A 9,891-nucleotide genomic window follows, 5' to 3' on the forward strand; every position below is an offset into this window, starting at 1 on the left:
TTGCGGTGTTAATTTCCTTCATACTGAGCTCTGATCCCTCCACACTGCCCCCGTGTCTCAGACTGACAGAGAAAATGTAGCTGTAATAAAAGTCAAGCTAGTGTGCTGGCACATTTTAGGTATCGTTATGGGACTCTTGACCTGATTCTCTTTTTCCTGGCTGCGTGTCCCAAGTCTTACTTTTAGAAAACCATGTGTAGCCTTGGCACATTTAAATAGGCTATTCAGAACAGGGATTTCCTGTGACATCATGGAAAATGAAAGCATCTCGTCTCATACAAAGGATTTATTTACAGAACAAATGTTACATAAAGTATAAAAGTGCAGCATGTGTGGTTGATTTGATGATCAGATTTAGCACCTCTCAAACACTTTATAGAGGTCAGGTAAGTTGGCGATCTGGAGCACAGTGCCGTCCTCACTGAAGTTCTTTGGAGGACTGAAGAGGGTTCGGAAAGCTTTGAAGATGACGTGCTCAACTTTCCAACGCCACGAGTTCACCTCAGCATCCTGAAACGAGCATTACACATCATACTTGTGAGTTCAGTTCTTTGTCATTAATGTATTTGTAAAGCAAAAGAAGTTAAAATGCGTATAGCGCTCTAGCATTGTTTTAAACGTGAGTGTGGTGTTCCTTCACACCTGCTCCTCTCCCGGCTCGGCCTCCAGGATGTACCGCTTCCTGATGGAGTAGAACATGCTGCACTCCTTACAGAAGTCTCTGAAGCACTCCTTTTCATTGTCCCAGTTCACCTGCACAACACCACCAAGCAAAAGCCTTCAGATAACGTTTGTGTTTCCTGAATCTAGTCATGAATGAGGAGAGAGCTACGAGAAGTTTACCTCAGTGGCCAGACGCAGGATGAACATGGGGAGACCCTCCATCACCGGGACGTACTTGTCGAGGAGTAACGGCAGTCCTGTTAGATTTCCTTCCTACAATGTATAAAGCTCAGTTTTACAGCATGAGTAATAATAGACTGATAATGTCATGTTTTGGCTGCAAAAATTAACTTGGAAACTCCAGATTTTTGTGTTTTTAGAGATTTATCTGACCAACAGACAAACACCACCTTGTTCCAACTGACCTGGTCTATCTCCACGGAAAAGTAGTCCCCCAGCATCTCAGTTTTCTTCTTCAGGAAGTCCACAATGTACTGAGCCAGGCCTTCTTTCGGACCATCATCTTCTGTCCAGCCGCTCTCCTCAGACTCCAGAGCCAACATGGCCAGGTCATAAAGTGGAGCTGGTGTCTGAATGCACATAATCAGCCATAAAAAAAAAATCATAACCTGTACAGTACATACTAACTATTCACAATCGAGACTTTACTCACAGATAGTCTTAGTACGCCAAAGTTCCCAAAGTCATAGATGAGTATTTGGTTGAATAGCTCCTGGCTGCAGCAGAAACAAAAGAGTGAAATGAGACAAAGCAGCAGGCTGAAACAACTTAACAGAACAGTGTCTGTGTGTTTCCTGACCTTAGTTTGGTGGTGTTGAGCAGGTACAGTTTAGTGTGATGTTGGATCAGAGTCCACTGAGGGTTGACGCAGCCGACAAACGAGTGGTTCTGCAACATTTCTTGAAGACCTGAAGAAAATATGCACATACTCAAAAGAGGAAAATTGAATAGACGAGTGGAAAAGCAAGCCCTGTTTGATCTATTTTGGGTTGTAGATTGTGCTCAAACAACAGCAGAGGAGGTGTAAACATGAACAGACAAGAAGTTATGGAGATGAGTTGTGGCCTGGAGCAGAAAGTAAAATAACTGGGAAAGGGAGTGGAGTTACACATGAAAAACGACACAGTTTAGCTGGAATACATGGTGATGCATGTTTTGTTTACCTTTGTGTGTGTTCTCAGTGATCTCAGCTCTGAGCTCTTTGATGCTGTTCAGTTTTATGGCTCGTCTCTTTGGCGTGGCTGCAGCCGTCAGGTCCTCCTCTTCTTCATCCTGCTGCTGCTGCTCTTTCCTGGGTCGTTTCCTGGCTCAAAAACACACACACACTGCTGTCATCTCAGCCTACAGTACTCTGCATGTTTACACTCACTTGTACTCTCCAGACAATAACTCACACCAGCTTTTACAGCAGACACACTATAAGACATACCGGGCTGTGAAATGTTTACACATTTAATCTCACACTCTATAGGGTGGCAGATATGTATTGTCTAACCATAATAAAAGCAACAAGTACTTGACAAGTCAAGGCAGCATGAATTAACATTTTCAGCCACAAGGGGGCAGAGGAAATCCACAATATGATGACCATAAGCTTGCCATATGATCATTTGATTAGGTTATAGTGACTCAATTCACACATCATCATTATGATGGGGAAAGCATTTATATTTAAAGCTATAAAAAGACAGCAGTTAAACACTGAACATTTCAAAATGTTTTTGAAACATCAGTGGGTTCTTGAGAAGGATGTTAATAGAAATAAAGAACAGAATATCATTTTTGAGCGTGGGTGGGATACTTTGAGTCAGGGTGAGGATTGGAGTTAAAACAAAATTAATAAACAAATAATGTCGATAAAGGTCAACTAAAGGGATGTAAATACATCCTCCTTTTGTTTGTATAATAGAATAGATAATTGTGTAAGCGAATGTGTCTAAGTGGATATGTTTATGAATGTGTGTGTAGATATAGACATGTGTATATACTGTATGTATATATATCTATATATGAGGTTGGTTGTATGAATATGAATATGTATGTATATGAATATGAACATATCTCTTGACACTGCACTATTACAACGGGTAATACTTTTTCTTCTTTTCTAATGTTTCCTTTTTTTGTTTATATATGTACGACGGAGAATAAGGGCCACATTGAGGAAAAAAAAAAAATCTGAGATTTGGAGAATAAATTAATAACTTTATGAGAAAAAAAGTTGTAATATTACGAGAATAAAGTCGTAACTTTACAAGAAAAAAAAGGAAAATAACACGTAAAATTACTACTTTATAATATTCTGACTTTTTTCTCGTAATATTACAACTTTTTTTCTCGTAAACCTTTGACTTTATTATCGGAATATTATGACATTTTTTCTTGTAAACTTCTGACTTTATTCTCATAATATTATGACTTTATTCTCGAAATCTCAGATTTATTTTTTTTCCTCAATGTGGCCCTAATACTCCGTCGTACCGTCGTACCATACACCTACAACAATGATAAAAAAAAATTAAAATGTAAACAAATAACAGTTATTCATTTCCATTTTTAAAAATCCACAGGGAGCCACTGGAGAGGGGCTAAAGAGCCTCATGTGGCTCCGGAGACGCAGGTTGCTGACCCCTGGCCTAAACTAAAACAATAAGCTAAAAGAGGCTAAAAAAAGCTCCAGAAAAAGCAGTGGAGGGTGACAATTCTCTGTCGGTTCATCACTGTAAACAATGCCTTTCAAAAGAATAACAAAATACTAATAGGTGGAGCTTTAAAACCAGCTACTAGCTACTATAAAGTCAGCAGCAGGTAAACACAAGGTGCCATTTGTTACTGATTGGCCCAGCGGAAGATGACGTCATTCATGAGTCATACATGTGTATTATTGCATCTGCTTCCTGCCCTCTTACTCAACTCATCTGCCGCCGGTCAATGTTCAGATTTGCTGACGTTACAGGATTAGTCATACATCAAGACCTGTCTTGACCTGATCTGGATTAATCATGAAGGTCCTGACTGAGTCCTTAATCATCTGCTGAACGCACATACTGACCCACCCAGTGTAGTACTGGCATCTTTTTTTCACCTTTGAACGCCGTCGTCTTGGTCGCCTTTTGGCACCTCCGCTTCCTGCTCAGCCATGGCCTCCAGCATGTCTGCATCATCTGTCTCCTCCATCTCTACCCGGCCAGGCTGGGCAGTTTTGGTCGCAGCCTCCCTGCTGCTGGGACCGGCTGGTTCAGGGTCAGGAGGTGGCTTCTCTTTCGGCTGGAGGAAGGCGTCCAGCTTTTGTGCGCGACAATCGGTCCTCACCATCTGATGTGCGTAGACTCGCTCGTTAGACTCTGCCGCGGTGCTGGAGGACTTGACCTCACCGCCACCTGAGACTGACAGCCCTGGCAGCAATGTCTGCACAAACACATGGCGTATGTGTCATTGTAACACCGTCACACACAAAGAAAGACACAAATTGACACAGTGTAAAAGAGACAGATGATCTCTGGGTGGAGTGAAAACATGTGAACATAATAAAAGACCAGAGATCAGATCTGTTACTGCTGACATACTGTGACATTGCCAGCATATTTACAGAGACAGGGATCCGGTTATTATCATACCTGAGTGAAGTATGTGCGTGAGGAGTTGGAGCCCAGAAGTTTGCTCTCGACGTGCTTCTGAACGCTCTCGATGACGCTGTCTTCGTGCAAGAAATGCACCTCATGTTTGGTGGGATGGACATTCACGTCTACATTCTGCGGCGCGATCTCCAAGCTGTGGTGATCAGAAAGCACCTGTGAATATTAAATCAATTCAACCACAATAGAATGCATTGACAGACAAATGCACGTTAAGTTACCTGAGGTATAGAAAGGGGTGCGTGTTCTTGGGAAGGTACGCAGCATAAACTGTCTCGATTGCTTTCTTCAAAGCACTTGACTCCACCAGTCGATCTGAGACATCAAAGATCACAAGCTCCATTTAACAAAGTGCTAACAAGATTAAATTATCTTCACCGGTGAGCCACATGTCCGGCAACTTGTCTGTGATACGTACGGTTGATGAAGAGGACCAGGATGCATTTCTTGACTGAGTAATTTGCGTTAGAGATGTAGCCTTTCATCTTATAAGCAAGCTTCTGATCCTCGCAGCCAACTTCGATCAGCTCCCTGCGAACATACCACAGAGCCGGTCATGCAGTCAGCGTGAAGATTATAAGAGGTCACAAAACTGCAGTGAGCATCAAAGCATTTCTTTCTTTCTTGGTTGATTAATACCTGCTGACTGCATTGCCAAAAACTCCTCGAATATTATCTACTACAGATGCGTTGGGTAGAGTCCTCACATCTGCCACAGTCTCTCCTTGCTGAACAAAAAGGAAACCATAAATAATATCCTCCTTTTAAGCAAAGAATAATTCTTTGTAGCTGTATCTATAATACAGAGATTTCCAATCATTTTTCAATGTCCAATCATTGTTTCCTCAAGAAATAATACAAAGGAGAAGAAGAGCGCATCTCACCTTTTTGACAGAAAAACTTTTTCCTGAATTGTGTATGGCGTACCTTCAAAATAACATTAATATGTGAGTTAACCAAACACAGTGATGTTAATCAAAAGACACAAGGAGTAAAGCCAAGATGACCGACCTGCTGACCACCTCCACAATCCTGGAGTACTCATCACCGGGGCTCTTTAAAGCTTTCCTCCTGGTGGACACATTATAGAAGAGGTCCTCCACCTGCAGGCAGGGAGAGCAAACTATTGTAGGTTTTTGAACATCCATGTAATTCATTCTGTGAAAGTTGAAGTGCTCGACCGACTCACAAGAATCTGTGTTCCCTGGTTTCCAGCGCATGGTTTGGGAGGCCCTTTCAGTTTGCCATCGCTGTAGTTGGCTCTGCAGAGAATCGATACATCACATTGGCTTTATATCCATTATAATATACATGTAATATTCAAGGGAGGCAGGATGAATGAACCATGATTTAAGATGTTTGCATACCTGTAAGCGCACTTGGCATCAGCTGTCTTAGTCGTTATGGTAACATGGGCAACATGGCTCACACTAGCAAGGGCCTGCAAACAAGAACAACAAATGTGACGTACTCAAAACAAAATGTAAGTCAACATTTAATAGCTGAAGGCTGCTCCAGAGCTTTACCTCTCCTCTGAATCCATAGGTTGCAATAGCTGAGAGGTCCTCAAAAGTCTGGAGTTTGCTGGTTGTAAACCTCTCACAGACAATTTCCATATCTTCTCTCTGCCTCGGAAATAAAGCTTGGTCAGAGAAAACTACAGAATTGAAAGGCAGTGACAGTTTTTCAGAGAGTCTCACCTACCAGTGGTATGTGTGCACACACTCTGTGGGCAGGGGAAAACCAAAACAAAACACTGAATCTAATCTAATGGGGGGCAGAGAGAGGACCAGTCTAGCTATTAGACTGGATACTAGGGAGGGCAGAAACAACATCTTTCCTAAGGGTCCTTTCTGTTATGTCTTAAAGGGACTGTTTGTAACTTCTTACACGTGTAAATCAGCCGGGTCGGTGTCCCATGCGCGCTCGCGTGTGGCTATGCGGTTCAGACTCAGACTCCAACACAAACTACATGGAAGCACCAAAGTTCTATCTAGTGAAGCACGTCTTGCAAAACAGTGTTGGCCGCGGTCGGAGGACGCGGGGGAGACCGTAGCTTTGGTCTCCAGTCTCTGCTGTACTCTGCTCCTCTGCCTGCCTTTCTCGCTCTTTCACTCCACTCTCACGTGCATGCGCGCACACTACACACTGCAGGAAAGTTAGTAGCTCTGAGAATATCTAGTGAATGTACAGTGGACGTTTGTGCAGAAATAAATGCTGCAGCTCCTCAGCAGAATGAAACAGAGGTTTCCCGTGTCTTTTGAAGAAACGTTATCGTCTCCGACCAAAACTCCGGTGTCTCCCCTGTTTCCTCCGAACGGGGTCGGGAGGCTGAAGCAGGAAAAGCTAACACTAGGATCAGCAGTGATTCATGGAGAGACCTTCGTCTGGTCAGCTAACATTACTGCCAAGCAGGTGAAATATAAAGTGATATTGTGGTTTTAGCTGACGTGTGTCGCCTCACTGTTTTAAGCAATGCTCGTTCATGTCTATGTAGAGCGAGCACAAGCGCGTTGACTTAACGGCCAAAGGTGTCACTGTTAACAAGCAATTTCTGATTCTTACAAACATTACCTTTAACTTTTTGGTTAAATATAAAGTTATCACATAGAGAATTCATGGCATGGAGTTTCAATGTGAAAGACACTTTTACAAGCACCCATAAAGAGCTGCAGGTCTCCCCTGCTCCCCCTCCTGTCACCCACCCTGATGCCAGTGCCGTTGTCCTGAATCTGAAGGAGCTTCAGTCCGCCGTCTTTCACCGTCACCTGAATGTTGGTGGACTTGGCATCCAGACTGTAACATACAATACAAATTATAGTTATTATGCAGCCATGTTACATGTTTTAAGTGGAATTATCCAGTCAGTTCGCAGTGTCACATGACTATTACTATTATGTTACAGATGTTTGGCTTTGCCACAAACGTGATGTAAACAATGGTGGCTCCTGCCATATTTTGTCACATCTAATGGTCCAATTGCAGGTTATTTTAAAGGTCCCATATTATAAAAAAGTGAGATTTTCATGTTTTTTTTATTATAAAGCAGGCTTTAGTTCTATATAAATACTGTGAAAGTATCGAAACACTCAATCCACAGGGAAATACACACAGCCCGTATTCAGAAACTCAGCATTTGAAACAAGCTGTCAGGATTTCTGTCCATTCGTGATGTCACGAATATACAATATTTAGACCCTTGACACAATTTCAAATGTAAACATGCTAAATGTGTCCCAGTTTATTCCAGGTTGCAGTGTATGTGAATGTCATCAGCTGACAGGAAGTAAACATGGACCCAAGCTGTTGCCTAGCAACGCAATTCTGTTGCAATTCCGTCAAAATGCGCTAAACGGAGCGTTTCAGACAGAGGGTAAATACAGGCATATCCAGGCTGACAGTATGAGGAAAATAAAGTTTTTTTTAACATTACAGCATGTAAACATGTTCTAGTAGAAACACAAAATACAAGTATGAACCTGAAAATGAGCATAATATGGTACCTTTAAGCCACTAGTCATCAAACACCTAATCATCAAAACTAACTGTATCATGCAGCAGGTGAGTTACCAGTTCTCAATCAGTTCTTTGACTGCGTTGGCAGGACGCTGGATAACTTCTCCTGCAGCTATCCGGTTCACAACCGTCTCGTCCAGCCTCCGGATAACTCCTGCCATGTTTACAGGGCTGCTGACTGAGTTTCAGGGTAGTTAAACAGCAGGTAAAAGCACATACATGTGGATAAAAACATGTGTATTTAGGCTTACATGTAAGTATCATGAATGGGACCAGAGAGGAGAAAAAAAAGGTGGAGCTCTCACTCTGCATCAAACTGTCAAGAGTACAGTGAATGTCACAATATGGGCGTTATTGGATAAGTTAAATTGCTTAATTTCCACACAAATAGAAAGGTGAAATCGCAACGAAGTTTATCATGTCGTGAAATGCGATAAAACAATGTTGTTTCAGCTACCACTTTCTCGCGGTCGAGTGAGTCATCTTCGTAATCATAGAGAATCTTTGATGGTTCTGCGCGGGGAGAAAGCCTTCCGGGGGGCGGGGCCTACATCCTTCCGGTGGACGTCATTGGTTGAAAGTCTTCTTCTCTGGTAAATATTTTGGAACGTTGTAGCTTCGAAATCTGCACAGCGCCTCCCAGCGGTTTAATAATGCTTTTTATTTGAGACACATTTACCACCGTTTAAAAAACATAAATAAAAAAAATAAAATAAAATAATAATAATATATATATATATAATATATATATATATAATATAAAAAATATACAGTATATTATAATCACAAGCTTGCAATTTCTGCTGTATAATAATACATTTATTAGGCTATTTAATATGTTTCATCTCTTATATTATAGCACGTTATTTGAAGTTTCTTTTCTTTTTGAACTCTTAGTATAGATAATACACAGAAAAAGTTATGGAAAAGGGAACTCACAAAATAAGGAATATGGACGATGTTTTTGAGAAGAGATGGAGTCTAACAGAAGGAAAAATATAGCTACACGGGTTAACACGCATGCACATATACATATGCTTCGAGGTGACCTGACGTGAAGGAGGATGCATATGTGTGCCCATGTAAATGATATTACTATATATTTGCACTCCCCCCCTTTTATTTTCTATTAACTTATTTGTTTATTTCATTTATTATTATTACTCTTTTATTTTTGTATTATTATTGGGGTTTTTATTTGTCTAGGTTTTTTTTTTAAATTCTATTCTTTCTTTTTATTATTATTATTATTATAATTTCTTTCCTTAATTTTATTTCAATTTTGAATGTTGAAGTTGTTTTCTCTAGTGTACTTAATGAGTTTTTCTATAAGCTCAACTACTTAAAAAAATGGTTTATAAACTATTGTAATTACGAACTGTAAATTGCATATATGAAAACAACCTCGAAAAAAGGGAAAAATTAAAGTTTAAAAAAAAGATAATTCACAGATAAGTGTTCTTGTCTCTGGTATGTTCAGCACTGGAATGTGCACCTTAAAGTGTCCACTTAGGCCACAATGTAAAGTAATAAAAAAAGTCAATTGTCCCCCCGGGGAAGGAATCTTTAACTTGTTCTGCAAAAAGGTCAGAGGTCAGAATCAATTACAGATCAATACTTGTCCTGGCAACTATGCCTACCAATAGTTATATGTAGGCTATGTATATAAAATTAAGCAAAACAAAAAATAAAAAAATCTTTGTCCAGGTATTACCAATGTTTTACTGTCTCCTTCAAATGTGAATTAGTGAAGAATTTCATGTATAATATTAACCCAATGAAAAGTCCAAATTCCAGGTCCATTAATCTATATGTACAACATTCCTACTAAGTCCTTTGTGTGTAAAGTGGATTCCACTCCAGAAAAGTTAACCCATTAGGGCAAATCTCCATTGTTTATTATCTTAAATATGGGCAGGAAAAAAATATTACAAAATGAAATCTTTTAACATGATAAAAATGTGGGAAAAACATGAAAAACTCTGGATATTATTAGTTGAACAGTTACATTTTTCTGCACTGCCTTCCTCAGCATTTTCACTTCCAAGGGATTCAC

General features: G+C 40.4%; 1 protein-coding gene across 1 annotated transcript; it reads right to left on the bottom strand.

Annotated features, from left to right (window-relative positions):
* Positions 1–271: 271 nt before the first annotated feature.
* mlh1 (mutL homolog 1, colon cancer, nonpolyposis type 2 (E. coli)) lies at positions 272–8,123 on the bottom strand. Its single transcript, XM_074646739.1, has 19 exons — positions 7,890–8,123; positions 7,025–7,115; positions 5,846–5,944; positions 5,687–5,760; positions 5,509–5,581; positions 5,331–5,422; positions 5,204–5,246; positions 4,959–5,047; positions 4,738–4,850; positions 4,541–4,634; positions 4,302–4,455; positions 3,770–4,092; positions 1,848–1,987; positions 1,484–1,592; positions 1,337–1,400; positions 1,089–1,253; positions 844–936; positions 643–753; positions 272–510 (listed from the first exon to the last, which is right to left on the bottom strand). The coding sequence occupies exons 1-19, from the start codon at positions 7,994–7,996 to the stop codon at positions 355–357; spliced, it is 2,190 nt and encodes a 729-aa protein (XP_074502840.1). The 5' UTR covers positions 7,997–8,123; the 3' UTR covers positions 272–354.
* Positions 8,124–9,891: the final 1,768 nt, after the last annotated feature.

Source organism: Sebastes fasciatus, chromosome 9 (genome assembly GCF_043250625.1).
Source record: "Sebastes fasciatus isolate fSebFas1 chromosome 9, fSebFas1.pri, whole genome shotgun sequence".
NCBI lineage: Eukaryota > Metazoa > Chordata > Actinopteri > Perciformes > Sebastidae > Sebastes > Sebastes fasciatus.

What these genes read in the sequence shown, in the direction of transcription:
- mlh1 (XM_074646739.1), bottom strand. Translation starts at nt 7,996, where the DNA reads ATGGCAGGAGTTATCCGGAGGCTGGACGAGACGGTTGTGAACCGGATA. An exon ending in ACCAGGGAACACAGATTCTT is followed by an intron (nt 5,423 to 5,508) that starts GTGAGTCGGTCG and finishes CCCTGCCTGCAG; the next exon opens with GTGGAGGACCTCTTCTATAA. An exon ending in CCGAGCCGGGAGAGGAGCAG is followed by an intron (nt 511 to 642) that starts GTGTGAAGGAAC and finishes TGCTCGTTTCAG; the next exon opens with GATGCTGAGGTGAACTCGTG.